General features: G+C 42.2%; 1 protein-coding gene across 1 annotated transcript in view; it reads left to right on the top strand.

The window, feature by feature from the left end:
* LOC135553473 (1-phosphatidylinositol 4,5-bisphosphate phosphodiesterase eta-1-like) overlaps nt 1-23670 on the top strand; it is a 227314-nt gene that overhangs the window by 96934 nt on the left and 106710 nt on the right. Inside the window, exon 2 of the mRNA XM_064985579.1 lies at nt 17330-17476. Within this exon, the coding sequence (XP_064841651.1) occupies nt 17330-17476 (147 nt within the window). The remainder of the gene's footprint in view (nt 1-17329; nt 17477-23670) is intronic.

Below are 23670 nucleotides of genomic sequence, written 5' to 3'. Positions count from 1 at the left end.
AGTAACTAGTTCTAAGCCCACAGTCATTATACCTACAGTAACTAGTTCTAAGCCCACAGTCATTATACCTACAGTAACTAGTTCTAAGCCCACAGTCATTATACCTACAGTAACTAGTTCTAAGCCCACAGTCATTATACCTACAGTAACTAGTTCTAAGCCCACAGTCATTATACCTACAGTAACTAGTTCTAAGCCCACAGTCATTATACCTACAGTACCTAGTTCTAAGCCCACAGTCATTATACCTACAGTAACTAGTTCTAAGCCCACAGTCATTATACCTACAGTAACTAGTTCTAAGCCCACAGTCATTATACCTACAGTACCTAGTTCTAAGCCCACAGTCATTATACCTACAGTAACTAGTTCTAAGCCCACAGTCATTATACCTACAGTAACTAGTTCTAAGCCCACAGTCATTAGCTGAATGAAACAGATGGCAGAAGCCCACCGAGTGTGAAATATGCATTCCGTAGTGCGCGAGTGCCACACATTTTGGTGTAGGACTAATTGAGAATGTGTGTGCATGACTGCATGCCTTGTGTGTGTGTGTGTGTGTGTGTGTGTGTGTTTGTGTGTGTGTGTGTGTGTGTGTGCATGCGTGCGTGTGTGTGGAAAACATCTGTAGCACCAGTGTTTGGTGTGGAATTGTCTGTGTGTAGTTGTGGGCAGAGACTGGCTGAATTTAGATTAGCCACTAAAACTGAATCATATCACATTACTCTTATGCGATTTAGTTCCACGCTGCGCCACAAACCACTTCAACGTATTTATATCCACCAACAGCCTAGTCACGTCTTCAGTTATTAGCCTACCAGCCTGTCTCCATTCAGACAGTGTTCTGTCTTTGTTTGTGTTGTCATTGTGCAGCACAAGTGATGAGGCCAGCAGCAGCTAATTGTGTCATTAATACTGGATTCAGTATGGAGTGGATGTTACTGAATATTAATATGAATATGGATATGAATATAGATATTAGTATGGATATGAATATAGATATTAGTATAGATATGAATATATATATTAGTATGGATATGAATATAGATATTAGTATGGATATGAATATAGATATTAGTATGGATATGAATATAGATATTAGTATGGATATGAATATAGATATTAGTATGGATATGAATATAGATATTAGTATGGATATGAATATATATATTAGTATGGATATGAATATAGATATTAGTATGGATATGAATATAGATATTAGTATGGATATGAATATAGATATTAGTATGGATATGAATATAGATATTAGTATGGATATGAATATATATATATTAGTATGGATATGAATATAGATATTAGTATAGATATGAATATATATTAGTATGGATATGAATATATATATATTAGTATGGATATGAATATATATATTAGTATGGATATGAATATAGATATTAGTATAGATATGAATATATATATTAGTATGGATATGAATATATATATTAGTATGGATATGAATATATATATATTAGTATGGATATGAATATAGATATTAGTATAGATATGAATATATATATATTAGTATGGATATGAATATATATATATATTAGTATGGATATGAATATAGATATTAGTATGGATATGAATATAGATATTAGTATGGATATGAATATAGATATTAGTATAGATATAAATATATATATTAGTATGGATATGAATATATATATTAGTATGGATATGAATATATATATTAGTATGGATATGAATATAGATATAGTATGGATATGAATATAGATATTGGTATGGATATGAATATATATATTAGTATGGATATGAATATATATATTAGTATGGATATGAGTATGGATTTGAATATATATATTAGTATGGATATGAATATTTATTTAGTACGGATATGAATATATATATTAGTATGGATATGAGTATGGATTTGAATATATATATTAGTATGGATATGAATATATATATTAGTATGGATATGAATATATATATTAGTATGGATATGAATATAGATATTAGTATGGATATGAATATATATATTAGTATGGATATGAATATATATATTAGTATAGATATGAATATATATATATTAGTATGGATATGAATATATATATTAGTATAGATATGAATATATAGATATTAGTATGGATATGAATATATATATTAGTATGGATATGAATATATATATTAGTATAGATATGAATATATATATATTAGTATGGATATGAATATATATATTAGTATGGATATGAATATAGATATTAGTATGGATATGAATATAGATATTAGTATGGATATGAATATATATATTAGTATGGATATGAATATAGATATTAGTATAGATATGAATATATATTAGTATGGATATGAATATATATATATTAGTATGGATATGAATATATATATTAGTATGGATATGAATATAGATATTAGTATAGATATGAATATATATATTAGTATGGATATGAATATATATATTAGTATGGATATGAATATATATATATTAGTATGGATATGAATATAGATATTAGTATAGATATGAATATATATATATATTAGTATGGATATGAATATATATATATATTAGTATGGATATGAATATAGATATTAGTATGGATATGAATATAGATATTAGTATGGATATGAATATAGATATTAGTATAGATATAAATATATATATTAGTATGGATATGAATATATATATTAGTATGGATATGAATATATATATTAGTATGGATATGAATATAGATATAGTATGGATATGAATATAGATATTGGTATGGATATGAATATATATATTAGTATGGATATGAATATATATATTAGTATGGATATGAGTATGGATTTGAATATATATATTAGTATGGATATGAATATTTATTTAGTACGGATATGAATATATATATTAGTATGGATATGAGTATGGATTTGAATATATATATTAGTATGGATATGAATATATATATTAGTATGGATATGAATATATATATTAGTATGGATATGAATATAGATATTAGTATGGATATGAATATATATATTAGTATGGATATGAATATATATATTAGTATAGATATGAATATATATATATTAGTATGGATATGAATATATATATTAGTATAGATATGAATATATAGATATTAGTATGGATATGAATATATATATTAGTATGGATATGAATATATATATTAGTATAGATATGAATATATATATATTAGTATGGATATGAATATATATATTAGTATGGATATGAATATAGATATTAGTATGGATATGAATATAGATATTAGTATGGATATGAATATAGATATTAGTATAGATATGAATATATATATTAGTATGGATATGAATATATATATTAGTATGGATATGAATATATATATTAGTATGGATATGAATATAGATATAGTATGGATATGAATATAGATATTAGTATGGATATGAATATATATATATTAGTATGGATATGAATATATATATATTAGTATGGATATGAATATATATATTAGTATGGATATGAATATATATATTAGTATGGATATGAATATAGATATAGTATGGATATGAATATATATATTAGTATGGATATGAATATATATATATTAGTATGGATATGAATATATATATTAGTATGGATATGGGTATGGATTTGAATATATATATTAGTATGGATATGAATATATATATTAGTATGGATATGAATATATATATTAGTATGGATATGAATATATATATTAGTATGGATATGAATATAGATATAGTATGGATATGAATATAGATATTAGTATGGATATGAATATATATTAGTATGGATATGAATATATATATTAGTATGGATATGAGTATGGATTTGAATATATATATTAGTATGGATATGAATATATATATTAGTATGGATATGAATATTTATTTAGTACGGATATGAATATATATATTAGTATGGATATGAGTATGGATTTGAATATATATATTAGTATGGATATGAATATATATATTAGTATGGATATGAATATATATATTAGTATGGATATGAATATATATATTAGTATGGATATGAATATAGATATAGTATGGATATGAATATATATATTGGTATAGATATGAATATATATATTAGTATAGATATGAATATATATATTAGTATGGATATGAATATATATATATATTAGTATGGATATGAATATAGATATTAGTATGGATATGAATATATATATTAGTATGGATATGAATATAGATATTAAGTATGGATATGAATATATATATTAGTATGGATATGAATATTGATATTAGTATGGATATGAATACAGATATTAGTATGGATATGAATATTGATATTAGTATGGATATGAATATGGATACTAGTATAGATATGAATATATATATATTAGTATAGATATGAATATATATATATTAGTATGGATATGAATATATATATATATTAGTATGGATATGAATATAGATATTAGTATGGATATGAATATAGATATTAGTATGGATATGAATATGGATACTAGTATACATATGAATATATATATATTAGTATGGATATGAATTTATATATATTAGTATGGATATGTGTATGGATATGAATATGGATATAGATATTAGTATGGCTATGGATATGAGTATGAATACCGATATTCATATGGGTACGAGTATAGATATGAATATAGATATTAGTATAGATATGAATATATATATTAGTATGGATATGAATATAGATATTAGTATGGATATGAATATAGATATTAGTATGGATATGAATATAGATATTAGTGTGGTTATGAATATGATATGTGTATGAATATGGATATAGATATTAGTATGGATATGAATATGAATATGAATATAGATATTAGTTGAGATATGAGTATGAACATGGATATGGATATGAATATAGATAGATGGATATGAATGTTGATATGATGATGGATATTAGGATGAATATGGATATGAGTATGAATATAGATATGAGTATGAATATGGATATGAGTATATATATTAGTATAGATATGAGTATGAATATGGCTATGAGGATCAACATGGATATGAGTATGAATATGGCTATGAGGATCAACATGGATATGAGTATGGATATGAATAACAAATTAAGATTCTAGACAGTCATCATGATCCTCACAGAAATTCATTGGGCAAGTTTTCTCAATTTCTGATATGGATTTGGATTTCAGTTCAGTTCAGTATCGAAAAGGAATTAATCCTAAAGTTGAGGATGATGATGATGACAGGTAATAATAACGAAGATACTGTATTTTGGGCCAGGACCTGTGGTCAAATTGATCTGAGATTATGAGAAAGACACTTGGGGACATCTGCTGATGTAAAAAGGCTTTAGAAATTATACATTTGATTTGACTTGATGGTGGAAAAGAACAAGTATTTAAACCAGGTCTGTGTGCTGTATTATGTGTGACATGTCCAGTTCTGTTCTGTCCTGTCTTGTCCTGTCTTATCATGTCCTGTCCTGTTCTGTCCTGTCTTGTTCACTCCAGTTCTGTCTTGTCCTGTCTTATCCTGTCCTGTCTTGTCCTGTCTTATCATGTCCTGTCCTGTCTTGTCCTGTCTTATCATGTCCTGTCTTGTTCTGTCTTGTTCACTCCAGTTCTGTCTTGTCCTGTCTTATCCTGTCCTGTCTTGTCCTGTCTTATCATGCCCTGTCCTGTCTTGTCCTGTCTTATCATGTCCTGTCCTGTCTTGTCCTGTCTTATCCTGTCCTGCCCTGTCTTGTCCTGTCTTGTTCACTCCAGTTCTGTCTTGTCCTGTCTTACCCTGTCCTGTCTTGTCCTGTCTTATCATGTCCTGTCCTGTCTTGTCCTGTCCTGTCCTGTCTTGTCCTGTCTTGTTCACACCAGTTCTGTCTTTTCCTGTCTTATCCTGTCCTGTACTGTCTTGTTCACTCCAGTTCTGTCTTGTCCTGTCCTGTCCTGTAGTGTTCGGTAAGTTCTGACGGCGACGGAGGCAGCCTTTGTTCATTGGGCCATCACAGAGCCCCATCTCTCATTGACCCAATTATACAGTGTTTGATTGGCCTGGGCCTCAGTGATTTGATCAGCTTTGATCTGAACTCTTTTGTATATGCCGACAGAGATGATCAGGGTCCACGCATGCGAGCGCACACACACACACACACACACACACACACACACACACACACACACACACACACACACACACACACACACACACACACACACACACACACACACACACACACACACACACACACACACACACACACACACACACACACACACACACAATGTTTGGTATTCAGCTTTGTCAGTATTCGCTGGGGTGAAATAGTCAATTGTCTCATTGTTGGTATTCCTCCCCCGTTTCCTGTCTGGTAAAGGGGATAGCAGTAACAGTGACTGAGTCCTGGGGATAGCAGTAACAGTGACTGAGTCCTGGGGATAGCAGTAACAGTGACTGAGTCATGGGGATAGCAGTAACAGTGACTGAGTCCTGGGGATAGCAGTAACAGTGACTGAGTCATGGGGATAGCAGTAACAGTGACTGAGTCCTGGGGATAGCAGTAACAGTGACTGAGTCCTGGGGATAGCAGTAACAGTGACTGAGTCCTGGGGATAGCAGTAACAGTGGCTGAGTCCTGGGGATAGCAGTAACAGTGACTGAGTCATGGGGATAGCAGTAACAGTGACTGAGTCATGGGGATAGCAGTAACAGTGACTGAGTCCTGGGGATAGCAGTAACAGTGACTGAGTCATGGGGATAGCAGTAACAGTGACTGAGTCCTGGGGATAGCAGTAACAGTGACTGAGTCATGGGGATAGCAGTAACAGTGACTGAGTCCTGGGGATAGCAGTAACAGTGACTGAGTCATGGGGATAGCAGTAACAGTGACTGAGTCCTGGGGATAGCAGTAACAGTGACTGAGTCCTGGGGATAGCAGTAACAGTGACTGAGTCCTGGGGATAGCAGTAACAGTGGCTGAGTCCTGGGGATAGCAGTAACAGTGACTGAGTCATGGGGATAGCAGTAACAGTGACTGAGTCATGGGGATAGCAGTAACAGTGACTGAGTCCTGGGGATAGCAGTAACAGTGACTGAGTCATGGGGATAGCAGTAACAGTGACTGAGTCCTGGGGATAGCAGTAACAGTGACTGAGTCATGGGGATAGCAGTAACAGTGACTGAGTCCTGGGGATAGCAGTAACAGTGACTGAGTCATGGGGATAGCAGTAACAGTGACTGAGTCCTGGGGATAGCAGTAACAGTGACTGAGTCATGGGGATAGCAGTAACAGTGACTGAGTCCTGGGGATAGCAGTAACAGTGACTGAGTCATGGGGATAGCAGTAACAGTGACTGAGTCATGGGGATAGCAGTAACAGTGACTGAGTCCTGGGGATAGCAGTAACAGTGACTGAGTCCTGGGGATAGCAGTAACAGTGACTGACTCATGGGGATAGCAGTAACAGTGACTGAGTCCTGGGGATAGCAGTAACAGTGACTGAGTCCTGGGGATAGCAGTAACAGTGACTGAGTCCTGGGGATAGCAGTAACAGTGACTGAGTCATTGGGATAGCAGTAACAGTGACTGAGTCCTGGGGATAGCAGTAACAGTGACTGAGTCCTGGGGATAGCAGTAACAGTGACTGAGTCCTGGGGATAGCAGTAACAGTGACTGAGTCCTGGGGATAGCAGTAACAGTGACTGAGTCATGGGGATAGCAGTAACAGTGACTGAGTCCTGGGGATAGCAGTAACAGTGACTGAGTCATTGGGATAGCAGTAACAGTGACTGAGTCATGGGGATAGCAGTAACAGTGACTGAGTCATGGGGATAGCAGTAACAGTGACTGAGTCATGGGTATAGCAGTAACAGTGACTGAGTCCTGGGGATAGCAGTAACAGTGACTGAGTCCTGGGGATAGCAGTAACAGTGACTGAGTCCTGGGGATAGCAGTAACAGTGACTGAGTCCTGGGGATAGCAGTAACAGTGGCTGAGTCATGGGGATAGCAGTAACAGTGACTGAGTCATGGGTATAGCAGTAACAGTGACTGAGTCATGGGTATAGCAGTAACAGTGACTGAGTCATGGGGATAGCAGTAACAGTGACTGAGTCCTGGGGATAGCAGTAACAGTGACTGAGTCCTGGGGATAGCAGTAACAGTGACTGAGTCCTGGGGATAGCAGTAACAGTGACTGAGTCCTGGGGATAGCAGTAACAGTGACTGAGTCATGGGTATAGCAGTAACAGTGACTGAGTCATGGGGATAGCAGTAACAGTGACTGAGTCATGGGGATAGGAGTAACAGTGACTGAGTCATGGGGATAGCAGTAACAGTGGCTGAGTCCTGGGGATAGCAGTAACAGTGACTGAGTCATGGGGATAGCAGTAACAGTGGCTGAGTCATGGGGATAGCAGTAACAGTGACTGAGTCATGGGGATAGCAGTAACAGTGGCTGAGTCATGGGGATAGCAGTAACAGTGACTGAGTCCTGGGGATAGCAGTAACAGTGACTGAGTCATGGGGATAGCAGTAACAGTGGCTGAGTCATGGGGATAGCAGTAACAGTGACTGAGTCCTGGGGATAGCAGTAACAGTGACTGAGTCCTGGGGATAGCAGTAACAGTGACTGAGTCCTGGGGATAGCAGTAACAGTGACTGAGTCCTGGGGATAGCAGTAACAGTGACTGAGTCATGGGGATAGCAGTAACAGTGACTGAGTCCTGGGGATAGCAGTAACAGTGACTGAGTCCTGGGGATAGCAGTAACAGTGGCTGAGTCCTGGGGATAGCAGTAACAGTGGCTGAGTCATGGGGATAGCAGTAACAGTGGCTGAGTCATGGGGATAGCAGTAACAGTGACTGAGTCCTGGGGATAGCAGTAACAGTGACTGAGTCCTGGGGATAGGAGTAACAGTGACTGAGTCCTGGGGATAGCAGTAACAGTGACTGAGTCCTGCGGATAGCAGTAACAGTGACTTAGTCATGGGGATAGCAGTAACAGTGACTGAGTCCTGGGGATAGCAGTAACAGTGACTGAGTCCTGGGGATAGCAGTAACAGTGACTGAGTCCTGGGGATAGCAGTAACAGTGACTGAGTCCTGGGGATAGCAGTAACAGTGACTGAGTCATGGGGATAGCAGTAACAGTGACTGAGTCCTGGGGATAGCAGTAACAGTGACTGAGTCATTGGGATAGCAGTAACAGTGACTGAGTCATGGGGATAGCAGTAACAGTGACTGAGTCATGGGGATAGCAGTAACAGTGACTGAGTCATGGGGATAGCAGTAACAGTGACTGAGTCATGGGGATAGCAGTAACAGTGACTGAGTCCTGGGGATAGCAGTAACAGTGACTGAGTCATGGGGATAGCAGTAACAGTGACTGAGTCATGGGGATAGCAGTAACAGTGACTGAGTCATGGGGATAGCAGTAACAGTGACTGAGTCATGGGGATAGGAATAACAGTGACTGAGTCATGGGGATAGCAGTAACAGTGGCTGAGTCCTGGGGATAGCAGTAACAGTGACTGAGTCATGGGGATAGCAGTAACAGTGACTGAGTCATGGGGATAGCAGTGGGGAACAGTGACTGAGTCCTGGGGATAGCAGTAACAGTGACTGAGTCATGGGGATAGCAGTAACAGTGGCTGAGTCATGGGGATAGCAGTAACAGTGACTGAGTCCTGGGGATAGCAGTAACAGTGACTGAGTCCTGGGGATAGCAGTAACAGTGACTGAGTCCTGGGGATAGCAGTAACAGTGACTGAGTCCTGGGGATAGCAGTAACAGTGACTGAGTCCTGGGGATAGCAGTAACAGTGACTGAGTCATGGGGATAGCAGTAACAGTGACTGAGTCAGTCCTGGGGATAACAGTGACTGAGTCCTGGGGATAGCAGTAACAGTGACTGAGTCCTGGGGATAGCAGTAACAGTGACTGAGTCCTGGGGATAGCAGTAACAGTGACTGAGTCCTGGGGATAGCAGTAACAGTGACTGAGTCCTGGGGATAGCAGTAACAGTGACTGAGTCCTGGGGATAGCAGTAACAGTGACTGAGTCCTGGGGATAGCAGTAACAGTGACTGAGTCCTGGGGATGCAGTAACAGTGACTGAGTCCTGGGGATAGCAGTAACAGTGACTGAGTCCTGGGGATAGCAGTAACAGTGACTGAGTCATGGGGATAGCAGTAACAGTGACTGAGTCCTGGGGATAGCAGTAACAGTGACTGAGTCATGGGGATAGCAGTAACAGTGACTGAGTCCTGGGTATAGCAGTACCAGTGGCTGAGTCCTGGGGATAGCAGTAACAGTGACTGAGTCATGGGGATAGCAGTAACAGTGACTGAGTCCTGGGTATAGCAGTAACAGTGACTGAGTCATGGGTATAGCAGTAACAGTGACTGAGTCATGGGGATAGCAGTAACAGTGACTGAGTCCTGGGGATAGCAGTAACAGTGACTGAGTCATGGGGATAGCAGTAACAGTGACTGAGTCCTGGGGATAGCAGTAACAGTGACTGAGTCCTGGGGATAGCAGTAACAGTGGCTGAGTCATGGGGATAGCAGTAACAGTGACTGAGTCATGGGTATAGCAGTAACAGTGACTGAGTCATGGGTATAGCAGTAACAGTGACTGAGTCATGGGGATAGCAGTAACAGTAACAGTGACTGAGTCCTGGGGATAGCAGTAACAGTGACTGAGTCCTGGGGATAGCAGTAACAGTGACTGAGTCATGGGGATAGAGTAACAGTGACTGAGTCCTGGGGATAGCAGTAACAGTGACTGAGTCCTGGGGATAGCAGTAACAGTGACTGAGTCCTGGGGATAGCAGTAACAGTGACTGAGTCCTGGGGATAGCAGTAACAGTGACTGAGTCATGGGGATAGCAGTAACAGTGACTGAGTCCTGGGGATAGCAGTAACAGTGGCTGAGTCCTGGGGATAGCAGTAACAGTGACTGAGTCCTGGGGATAGCAGTAACAGTGACTGAGTCCTGGGGATAGCAGTAACAGTGACTGAGTCCTGGGGATAGCAGTAACAGTGACTGAGTCCTGGGGATAGGAGTAACAGTGACTGAGTCCTGGGGATAGCAGTAACAGTGACTGAGTCCTGCGGATAGCAGTAACAGTGACTGAGTCATGGGGATAGCAGTAACAGTGACTGAGTCCTGGGGATAGCAGTAACAGTGACTGAGTCCTGGGGATAGCAGTAACAGTGACTGAGTCATGGGTATAGCAGTAACAGTGACTGAGTCCTGCGGATAGCAGTAACAGTGACTGAGTCATGGGGATAGCAGTAACAGTGACTGAGTCCTGGGGATAGCAGTAACAGTGACTGAGTCCTGGGGATAGCAGTAACAGTGACTGAGTCCTGCGGATAGCAGTAACAGTGACTGAGTCCTGGGGATAGCAGTAACAGTGACTGAGTCATGGGTATAGCAGTAACAGTGACTGAGTCCTGCGGATAGCAGTAACAGTGACTGAGTCATGGGGATAGCAGTAACAGTGACTGAGTCCTGGGGATAGCAGTAACAGTGACTGAGTCATGGGTATAGCAGTAACAGTGACTGAGTCCTGGGGATAGCAGTAACAGTGACTGAGTCATGGGTATAGCAGTAACAGTGACTGAGTCCTGCGGATAGCAGTAACAGTGACTGAGTCATGGGGATAGCAGTAACAGTGACTGAGTCATGGGGATAGCAGTAACAGTGACTGAGTCCTGGGGATAGCAGTAACAGTGACTGAGTCCTGGGGATAGGAGTAACAGTGACTGAGTCATGGGGATAGCAGTAACAGTGACTGAGTCCTGGGGATAGCAGTAACAGTGACTGAGTCCTGCGGATAGCAGTAACAGTGACTGAGTCATGGGGATAGCAGTAACAGTGACTGAGTCCTGGGGATAGCAGTAACAGTGACTGAGTCATGGGTATAGCAGTAACAGTGACTGAGTCCTGCGGATAGCAGTAACAGTGACTGAGTCATGGGGATAGCAGTAACAGTGACTGAGTCCTGGGGATAGCAGTAACAGTGACTGAGTCCTGGGGATAGCAGTAACAGTGACTGAGTCATGGGGATAGCAGTAACAGTGACTGAGTCCTGGGGATAGCAGTAACAGTGACTGAGTCCTGGGGATAGCAGTAACAGTGACTGAGTCCTGGGGATAGCAGTAACAGTGACTGAGTCATGGGGATAGCAGTAACAGTGACTGAGTCCTGGGGATAGCAGTAACAGTGACTGAGTCATGGGGATAGGAGTAACAGTGACTGAGTCATGGGTATAGCAGTAACAGTGACTGAGTCATGGGGATAGCAGTAACAGTGACTGAGTCCTGGGGATAGCAGTAACAGTGACTGAGTCCTGGGGATAGCAGTAACAGTGACTGAGTCCTGGGGATAGCAGTAACAGTGACTGAGTCCTGGGGATAGCAGTAACAGTGACTGAGTCATGGGGATAGCAGTAACAGTGACTGAGTCCTGGGGATAGCAGTAACAGTGACTGAGTCCTGGGTATAGCAGTAACAGTGACTGAGTCCTGGGGATAGCAGTAACAGTGACTGAGTCCTGGGGATAGCAGTAACAGTGACTGAGTCCTGGGGATAGCAGTAACAGTGACTGAGTCATGGGGATAGCAGTAACAGTGACTGAGTCCTGGGGATAGCAGTAACAGTGACTGAGTCATGGGGATAGCAGTAACAGTAACTGAGTCATGGGGATAGCAGTAACAGTGACTGAGTCCTGGGGATAGCAGTAACAGTGACTGAGTCATGTGGATAGCAGTAACAGTGACTGAGTCCTGGGGATAGCAGTAACAGTGACTGAGTCCTGGGGATAGCAGTAACAGTGACTGAGTCATGGGGATAGCAGTAACAGTGACTGAGTCATGGGGATAGCAGTAACAGTGACTGAGTCCTGGGGATAGCAGTAACAGTGACTGAGTCCTGGGGATAGCAGTAACAGTGACTGAGTCATGGGGATAGCAGTAACAGTGACTGAGTCATGGGGATAGCAGTAACAGTGACTGAGTCATGGGGATAGCAGTAACAGTGACTGAGTCCTGGGGATAGCAGTAACAGTGACTGAGTCATGGGGATAGCAGTAACAGTGACTGAGTCATGGGGATAGCAGTAACAGTGACTGAGTCATGGGGATAGCAGTAACAGTGACTGAGTCATGGGGATAGCAGTAACAGGCGAGGAGGGGGGTGGTTAGAGAAGGGGAGTGGTTAGAGGAGAGGTGTGTTTAGACGAGGGGGTGTGGTTAGACAAGGGGGTGTGTTGTTAGAGGAGGGGTGTGGTTAGAGGAGGGGGTGGTTAGAGCAGGGGTGGTGGTTAGTTTAGGGGTGTGTGGTTAGAGGAGGGGGGTGGTTAGAGGAGGGGTGTGTGGTTAGAGGAGGGGGTGGTTAGAGGAGGGGTGTGTGGTTAGAGGAGGGGGGTGGTAAGAGGAGGGGTGTGTGGTTAGAGGAGGGGGGTGGTTAGAGGAGGGGGTGTGGTTAAACGAGGGGGGGGGGTTAGACGAGGGAGGCCTCATCTATATAAAGATCTGGTAGATGCCATAGACATGTCTGAAATGAATGGAGAATATAGACTGGGGAGTGTATGTGGAGAATGTTATCCACTGGGGAGTGTGTGTGTTTGTGTGTTTGTCAGGGTTTCCGTGAGGAATATGCATTGGGTGCTTAACCAGATTAGGGCATCCACCCACGGTGCTCAGAATGACAGAAATTCCATTTACATTATGGTTATTCATCTTAACAGAACATGAACTCCAGGATGCATCTTTCTTATGTGATTCCGATGTGCACTTTGAAGATGTTATACTAACTGACACGTTTGTGTGAGAGTGTGTGTGAGTGTGTGTGTGTGTGTGTGTGTGTGTGTGTGTGTGTGTGTGGGTGTGTGTGTGTGTGTGTGTGTGTGTGAGTGTTTGTGACACACACACACACACACACACACACACACACACACACACACACACACACACACACACACACACACACACACACACACACATACACTAGCACACACACCAGAACGAGGGCGGTAAAGGTAACCCAGTAATGGGATTATTACATCCCAGAATGTTTTAGTGGGTTTGGTTCCTGTTCTTCTGCTGACTTCAGTGAAGCTGTAAATGGAGCTCTGTCACACTTGACCAGTAGTGTGGACTACAGTGGGCTGTCTCTACCACACTAGATCAATAGTGTGGACTACAGTGGGCTGTCTCTACCACACTAGATCAGTAGTGTGGACTAAAGTGGGCTGTCTCTACCACACTAGATCAGTAGTGTGGACTACAGTGGACTGTCTCTACCACACTAGACCAGTAGTGTGGACTACAGTGGACTGTCTCTACCACACTAGACCAGTAGTGTGGACTACAGTGGGCTGTCTCTACCACACTAGACCAGTAGTGTGGACTACAGTGGACTGTCTCTACCACACTAGACCAGTAGTGTGGACTACAGTGGACTGTCTCTACCACACTAGACCAGTAGTGTGGACTACACTGGGCTGTCTCTACCACACTAGACCAGTAGTGTGGACTACACTGGGCTGTCTCTACCACACTAGACCAGTAGTGTGGACTACAGTGGACTGTCTCTACCACACTAGATCAGTAGTGTGGACTACAGTGGACTGTCTCTACCGCACTAGACCAGTAGTGTGGACTACAGTGGGCTGTCTCTACCACACTAGACCAGTAGTGTGGACTACAGTGGACTGTCTCTACCACACTAGACCAGTAGTGTGGACTACACTGGGCTGTCTCTGATATACGGCTTGGGTGTGTAATGTGCTTCCTGGTGTCTCTTCCCTAACGGGGAATCAATCACAAAATAAAGGTTAATTTCATATGCCTGGTTTTTGTGTGTGTGTGTGTGTTTCTCTCTCTTGAGTGCTTTTTTTGCCATGTGAATACGAATGGTGTCAGAGCACTGCAGTAGGTCGTAGAGGGGATTTAATCATTCGTACGAGTTTTTAATGGCTCACTCCTTGTTATACTGTCTCAACCAACTCAAAACCTTCTCCAATTTAATTACTCCTACTTGACTTGGAGTTGACTCTTTTGGCATCTAGCCATGTCAGATCGCTCGGTTGAGGTTGTGTGTGTGTTTGTGAGCGTGTGTTTGTTTTTGTGTGTTTGTGTGTGTGTCTGATCCCTGTCAATGTCTGATCATGCTGATATCATATTTGTGGTTATTACTCAATAATACAGTGATGTTGTGGATTACTGAAAAATACAGTAATGTTGCATCAGATTTTTGTGTTGATCCCAAGTCTCTCTCTCTCTCTCTCTCTCTCTCTCTCTCTCTCTCTCTCTCTCTCTCTCTCTCTCTCTCTCTCTCTCTCTCTCTCTCTCTCTCTCTCTCAATTCAATTCAATTCAAGGGGCTTTATTCACATGGGAAACATATGTTAACATTGCCAAAGCAAGTGAGGTAGATAATATACAAAGTGAAATAAACAATATAAATTGACAGTAAACATTACACATACAGAAGTTTGAAAACAATAAAGACATTACAAATGTCATATTATATATATATATACAGTGTTGTAACAATGTACAAATGGTTAAAGTACACAAGGGAAAATAAATAAGCATAAATATTGGTTGTATTTACAATTGTGTTTGTTCTTCACTTTTTGACCTTTTCTTGTGGTAACAGGTCACAAATCTTGCTGCTGTGATTGCACACTGTGGAATTTCACCAGGTAGATATGGGAGTTTATCAAAATCGGGTTTGTTTTCGAATTCTTTGTGGATCTGTGTAATCTGAGGGAAAAATGTTATCTCTAATATGTTCAAACATTGGGCCAGAGGTGCATGAAGTGCAGCTCAGTTTCCACCTCATATTGTGGGCAGTGTGCACATAGCCTGTCTTCTCTTGAGAGCCATGTCTGCCTACGGCATCCTTTCTCAGGAGCAAGGCTATGTTCATCGAGTCTGTACATAGTCAAAGCTCTCTCTCTCTCTCTGAACTGGTTTTGAGGAGCTAGGTGAACTAGACCTGGTTGTGAGGAACTAGGTCAACTAGACCTGGTTGTGAGGAACTAGGTGAACTTGCTCTGGCTGTGAGGAACTAGGTGAGGAACTAGGTGAACTAGACCTGGTTGTGAGAAGCTAGGTGAACTAGACCTGGTTGTGAGGAACTAGGTGAGGAACTAGGTGAACTCGCTCTGGTTGTGAGGAACTAGGTGAACTAGACCTGGTTGTGAGGAACTAGGTGAACTAGACCTGGTTGTGAGGAACTAGGTGAACTAGACCTGGTTGTGAGGAACTAGGTGAGGAACTAGGTGAACTAGACCTGGTTGTGAGGAACTATGTGAACTAGACCTGGTTGTGAGGAACTAGGTGAACTAGACCTGGTTGTGAGGAACTAGGTCAACTAGACCTGGTTGTGAGGAACTAGGTGAACTAGACCTGGTTGTGAGGAACTAGGTGAACTAGACCTGGTTGTGAGGAACTAGGTGAACTAGACCTGGTTGTGAGGAACTAGGTGAGGAACTAGGTGAACTAGACCTGGTTGTGAGGAACTAGGTGAACTAGACATGGCTGTGAGGAACTATGTAAACTAGACCTGGTTGTGAGGAACTAGGTGAACTAGACCTGGTTGTGAGGAACTAGGTGAACTTAGACCTGGTTGTGAGGAACTAGGTGAACTATACCTGGTTGTGAGGAACTAGGTGAGGAACTAGGTGAACTAGACCTGGTTGTGAGGAACTAGGGGAACTAGACCTGGTTGTGAGGAACTATGTGAACTAGACCTGGCTGTGAGGAACTAGGTAAACTAGACCTGGTTGTGAGGAACTAGGTGAACTAGACCTGGTTGTCATGAACTAGGTGAACTAGACCTGGTTGTGAGGAACTAGGTGAACTAGACCTGGTTGTGAGGAACTAGGTGAGGAACTAGGTGAACTAGCTCTGGTTGTGAGGAACTAGGTGAACAAGACCTGGTTGTGAGGAACTAGGTGAACTAGACCTGGCTGTGAGGAACTAGGTGAACTAGACCTGGTTATGAGGAACTAGGTGAACTTGACCTGCTTGTGAGGAACTAGGTAAACTAGACCTGCTTGTGAGGAACTAGGTGAACTAGACCTGGTTGTGAGGAACTAGGTGAGGAACTAGGTGAACTAGACCTGGCTGTGAGGAACTAGATGAACTAGATCTGGTTGTGAGGAACTAGGTGAACCAGCCCTTTGTTTTGTCAGCCTCATCTCTGTTTCCCATCCTGATTCTGGCCCAGATCATCCCAGATCAGCCCAGATCAGAATCTTCTAGCAGTATTAATGACTCTTCAGTGTTTTTTCTGTCATGGTGCGCTATTGACGTCTGTGTTTGCGTCTCTGTCTCCCTGCAGTGGAGAGATGTATGAGTGCCATGCAGTCGGGGACCCAGATGGTGAAGTTGAAGGCTGGTTCCAAGGGGCTGGTGAGACTGTTCTACCTGGACGAACATCGCTCATGCATCCGATGGAGACCCTCACGCAAGAGCGAGAAGGCCAAGAGTGAGTACACACACTTTACTGATTCCTACACGCCATCTCTCACCCGTAACTGCTATCTCTTCCCATAACAGAGACACAGCAATTAGGCAACATCAGAGCAATATAGACAATTCAAATCAAATCAAATTTTATTGGTCACATACACATGGTTAGCAGATGTTAGTGTGAGTGTAGCGAAATGCATGTGCTTCTAGTTCCGACAGTGCAGTAATATCTAACAAGTAATCCAACAAATTCACAATGGCTACCTTGTACACACAATGTAAGGGGATGGAATAAGAATATGTACATATAAATATATGGATGAGCGATGGCCGTGTGGCATAGGCAAGATGCAATAGATGGTATGAAATACAGTATATACATATGAGAGAGTAGGATATGTAAACATTATTAAAGTGGCATTATTTAAAGTGACTAGAGATACCATTGTTAAATCCATTTATTAAAGTGGCCAGTGATTTGAGTCTGTATGTTGGCCTCAGCCTCTCTATGTTAGTGATGGTTATTTTACAGTCTGATGGCCTTGAGATAAAAGCTGTTTTTCAGTCTCAAACGGTCACAGCTTTGATGCACCTGTACTGACCTCACCTTCTGGATGATAGCGGAGTGAACAGGTCGTGGCTCGTGTGGTTGTTGTCCTTGATGATCCTTTTGACCTTCCTGTAACATCGGGTGCTGTAGGTGTCATGGAGGGCAGGTAGTTTGCCCTCGGTGATGCGTTATGCAGACCACACTACCCTCAGGAGAGCCTTGCGGTTATGGGCGGAGCAGTTTCCGTACCAGGCGGTGATACAGCCCGACAGGATGCTCTCAATTGTGCATCTGTAGAAGTTTGTGAGGGTTTTAGGTGACATTACAAATTTCTTCAGCCTCCTCTTCACCAAGTTGTATGTGTGGGTGGACCATTTCAGTTTTTCTGTGATGTGTATGCCGAGGAACTTAAACTTTCCCCCTACTGCACTACTGCCCCTTCAATGTGGAAAGGGGGGTGCTCTGCTGTTTCCTGAAGTTCACGATCATCTCCTTTGTTTTGTTGACATTGAGTGAGTGGTTATTTTCCTGACACCAGACTCAGAGGACCCTCACCTCCTCCCTGTCGGATGTTTTGTTGTTGTTGGTAGTCAAGCCCACCACTGTTGTGTCGTCTGCAAACTTGATGATTGAGTTGGAGGCGAAAACCCGGGTCTCAAGCTTAATGATGAGTTTGAAGGGTACTATGGTGTTGAATGCTGAGCTGTAGTCAATGAACTGCATTCTCACATATGCAGTCTTATTCTTGCATAGCATTCTTACATCCTATTGTCCAGATGGGATATGGCAGTGTGCAGAATGCAGTGTGCAGTGTGCAGTGTGCAGTGTGATGGCGATTTCATCGTCTGTAGAGGGTGTTAAGCAAATTGGAGGTGGTCTAGATAGGTTAGAGTAGAGGTAGAGGTGATATGATCCTTCACTAGTCTGACAGAAGTGAGTGCTACGGGGCGAAAGTAATTTAGTTCAATTACCTAAGCTTTCTGGTGAAGAGGAACAATTGTGGACATCTTGAATCATGTGGGGACAGCAGACTGGGATAGGACTGGAGAATAACTCTCCCTCTCTGTCTGGTTCTGTTCTGTCCCAGGACTGGAGTTTAGATCTCCCTCTCTGTCTGGTTCTGTTCTGTCGCAGGACTGGAGTCTAACTCTCCCTCTCTGTCTGGTTCTGTTCTGTCCCAGGACTGGAGTCTAACTCTCCCTCTCTGTCTGGTTCTGTCCTGTTCCAGGACTGGAGTATAGATCTCCCTCTCTGTCTGGTTCTGTTCTGTTCCAGGACTGGAGTTTAGATCTCCCTCTCTGTCTGGTTCTGTTCTGTCCCAGGACTGGAGTATAGATCTCCCTCTCTGTCTGGTTCTGTTCTGTTCCAGGACTGGAGTATAGATCTCCCTCTCTGTCTGGTTCTGTTCTGTTCCAGGACTGGAGTATACATCTCCCTCTCTGTCTGGTTCTGTTCCAGGACTGGAGTATATATCTCCCTCTCTGTCTGGTTCTGTTCTGTCCCAGGACTGGAGTCTAACTCTCCCTCTCTGTCTGGTTCTGTTCTGTCCCAGGACTGGAGTATAGATCTCCCTCTCTGTCTGGTTCTGTTCTGTTCCAGGACTGGAGTATAGATCTCCCTCTCTGTCTGGTTCTGTTCTGTTCCAGGACTGGAGTATACATCTCCCTCTCTGTCTGGTTCTGTTCCAGGACTGGAGTATATATCTCCCTCTCTGTCTGGTTCTGTTCTGTCCCAGGACTGGAGTATAAATCTCCCTCTCTGTCTGGTTCTATTCTGTCCCAGGACTGGAGCTTAACTCTACCTCTCTGTCTGGTTCTGTTCTGTCCCAGGACTGGAGTCTAAATCTCCCTCTCTGTCTGGTTCTGTTCTATTCTGTCCCAGGACTGGAGTCTAACTCTCCCTCTCTGTCTGGTTCTGTTCTGTTCCAGGACTGGAGTATAGATCTCCCTCTCTGTCTGGTTCTGTTCTGTTCCACGACTGGAGTTTAGATCTCCCTCTCTGTCTGGTTCTGTTCTGTCGCAGGACTGGAGTATAACTCTCCCTCTCTGTCTGGTTCTGTTCCAGGACTAAAGTATAGATCTCCCTCTCTGTCTGGTTCTGTTCTGTCCCAGGACTGGAGTATAGATCTCCCTCTCTGTCTGGTTCTGTTCTGTTCCAGGACTGGAGCAGTGATCTCCCTCTCTGTCTGGTTCTGTTCTGTTTCAGGACTGGAGTATGGATCTCCTTCTCTGTCTGGTTCTGTTCTGTTCCAGGACTGGAGTATAGATCTCCCTCTCTGTCTGGTTCTGTTCCAGGACTGGAGTATAGATCTCCCTCTTTGTTTGGTTCTGTTCCAGGACTGGAGTATACATCTCCCTCTCTGTCTGGTTCTGTTCCAGTACTGGAGTATAGATCTCCCTCTCTGTCTGGTTCTGTTCTGTCCCAGGACTGCAGTATTACTGTCCCTCTCTGTCTGGTTCTGTTCTGTTCCAGGACTGGAGTATAACTCTCCCTCTCTGTCTGGTTCTGTTCTGTTCCAGGACTGGAGTATACATCTCCCTCTCTGTCTGGTTCTGTTCTGTTCCAGGACTGGAGTATACATCTCCCTCTCTGTCTGGTTCTGTTCTGTTCCAGGACTGGAGTATAGATCTCCCTCTCTGTCTGGTTCTGTTCTGTTCCAGGACTGGAGTATAACTCTCCCTCTCTGTCTGGTTCTGTTCCAGGACTGGAGTATAGATATCCCTCTCTGTCTGATTCTGTTCTGTTCCAGGACTGGAGAACAACTCTTCCTCTCTGTCTGGTTCTGTTCCAGGACTGGAGTATAACTCTCCCTCTCTGTCTGGTTCTGTTCCAGGACTGGAGTATATATCTCCCTCTTTGTATGGTTCTGTTCCAGGACTGGAGTATACATCTCCCTCTCTGTCTGGTTCTGTTCTGTCCCAGGACTGGAGAATAACTCTCCCTCTCTGTCTGGTTCTGTTCTGTTCCAGGACTGGAGTATACATCTCCCTCTCTGTCTTGTTCTATTCCTGTACTGGAGTATAGATCTCCCTCTCTGTCTGGTTCTGTTCCAGGACTGGAGTATAACTCTCCCTCTCTGTCTGGTTCTGTTCCAGGACTGGAGTATATATCTCCCTCTTTGTATGGTTCTGTTCCAGGACTGGAGTATACATCTCCCTCTCTGTCTGGTTCTGTTCTGTCCCAGGACTGGAGAATAACTCTCCCTCTCTGTCTGGTTCTGTTCTGTTCCAGGACTGGAGTATACATCTCCCTCTCTGTCTTGTTCTATTCCTGTACTGGAGTATAGATCTCCCTCTCTGTCTGGTTCTGTTCCAGGACTGGAGTATAGATCTCCCTCTCTGTCTGATTCTGTTCCAGGACTGGAGTATAACTCTCCCTCTCTGTCTGGTTCTGTTCCAGGACTGGAGTATAGATCTCCCTCTCTGTCTTGCCAGCAGCTCGGCCGTTTATGACTTCAAGCCTATCAACTCCCGAGATTAGGCTGGTGTAACGATGTGATGTGAAATGGCTAGCTTGTTAGCGGAGTGTGCGCTAATAGCATTTCAAACGTCACTCGCTCTGAGACTTGGAGTAGTTGTTCCCCTTGCTCTGCATGGGTAACGCTGCTTCGAGGGTGGCTGTTGTCGATGTGTTCCTGGTTCAATCCCAGGTATGAGCGAGAAGAGGTATGGAAGCAATACTGTTACACTGGCAATACTAAAGTGCCTATAAGAACATCCAATAGTCAAAGGTATATGAAATACAAATGGTATCGAGATAAATAGTCCTATGATTCCTGTAATAACTACAACCTAAAACTTCTTACCTGGGACTATTGAAGACTCATGTTCAAAGGAACCACCAGCTTTCATTTGTTCTCATGTTCTGAGCAAGGAACTTAAACATTAGCTTTCTTACATGGCACATATTGAACTTTTACTTTCTTCTCCAACACTTTGTTTTTGCATTATTTAAACCAATTTGAGGCTAAATTGATTTTATTGATGTATTATATTAAGTTAAAATAAGTGTTCATTCAGTATTGTTGTAATACATTTTAAAAATCGGCCGATCAATCGGTATCAGGTTTTTAACCCTCCAATAATCGGTATCGGCATGGATAAATCATAATCGGTCGACCTCTAGAGTGTATCAATGTTTGATTTGTTTTCAAATTCTTTGTGGATCTGTGTAATCTGAGGGAAATATGTGTCTCTAATATGGTCATACATTTGGCAGGAGTTTCAGTTTCCACCTCATTTTGTGGGCAGTGTGCACATAGCCTGTCTTCTCTTGAGAGCCAGGTCTGCCTACGGCAGCCTTTCTCAATGGCAAGGCTATGCTCACCGAGTTTGTACATAGTCAAAGATGTTCTTAAGTTTGGGTCAGTCACAGTGGTCAGCTGTCCTGGGGCTCTGTGGGGTGTGATTGTGTTTGTGAACAGAGCCCCAGAACCAGCTGGCTTAAGGGACTCCTCTCCAGGTTCATCTCTCTGTAGGTGATGGCTTTATTATGGAAGGTTTGGGAATCACTTCCTTTTAGGTGGTTGTAGAATTTAACGTCTCTTTTCTGGATTTTGATAATTAGCAGGTATCGGCCTAATTCTGCTCTTAGTGCATTATTTGGTCTTTCACGTTGTACACAGAAGATACTTTTGCAGAATTCTGCATGCGGAGTCAATTTGGTGTTTGTCCCATTTTGTGAATTATTTGTTGGTGAGCAGACCCCAATCCTCACATCCATAAAGGGCAATGGGTTCCATAACTTATTCAAGTATTTTTTGCCAGATCCTAATTAGTATGTCAAGTGTTGTGTTCTTCTCTATCAATCAATCAATCAGTCTGTCTGTCTGTCTGTCTGTCTGTCTGTCTGTCTGTCTGTCTGTCTGTCTGTCTGTCTGTCTGTCTGTCTGTCTGTCTGTCTCTCTCTCTCTCTCTCTCTCTCTCTCTCTCTCTCTCTCTCTCTCTCTCTCTCTCTCAATTCAAGGGCTTTATTGGCATGGGAAACATGTGTTAACATTGCCAAAGCAAGTGAGGTAGATAATGAATGAATATATATATATATATAAAGTGAAATAAACAATAAAAATGAACAGTAAACATTACACATACAGAAGTTTCAAAACAATAAAGACATTACAAATGTCATATTAGTAGTAGTAAGTTTTAAGTTCCTCGGCATACACATCACAGACAAACTGAAATGGTCCACCCACACAGACAGCATCGTGAAGAAGGCGCAGCAGCGCCTCTTCAACCTCAGGAGACTGAAGAAATTTGGCTTGTCACCAAAAGCACTCAAAAACTTCTACAGATGCACAATCGAGAGCATCCTGGCGGGCTGTATCACCGCCTGGTACGGCAACTGCTCAGCCCACAACCGTAAGGCTATCCAGAGGGTAGTGAGGTCTGCACAACGCATCACCGGGGGAAAACTACCTGCCCTCCAGGACACCTACACCACCCGATGTTACAGGAAGGCCATAAAGATCATCAAGGACAACAACCACCCGAGCCACTGCCTGTGCATCAAAGCTGGGACCGAGAGACTGAAAAACAGCTTCTATCTCAAGGCCATCAGACTGTTAAACAGCCACCACTAACATTGAGTGGCTGCTGCCAACACACTGACTCAACTCCAGCCACTTTAATAATGGGAATTGATGGGAAATGATGTAAAAT

Source organism: Oncorhynchus masou, chromosome 13, assembly GCF_036934945.1.
Source record: "Oncorhynchus masou masou isolate Uvic2021 chromosome 13, UVic_Omas_1.1, whole genome shotgun sequence".
In the NCBI taxonomy this organism is placed as follows: domain Eukaryota; kingdom Metazoa; phylum Chordata; class Actinopteri; order Salmoniformes; family Salmonidae; genus Oncorhynchus; species Oncorhynchus masou.
The sequence above is the reverse complement of the archived record's forward strand: the minus strand, read 5'-3'. Positions and strand labels throughout refer to the sequence as shown.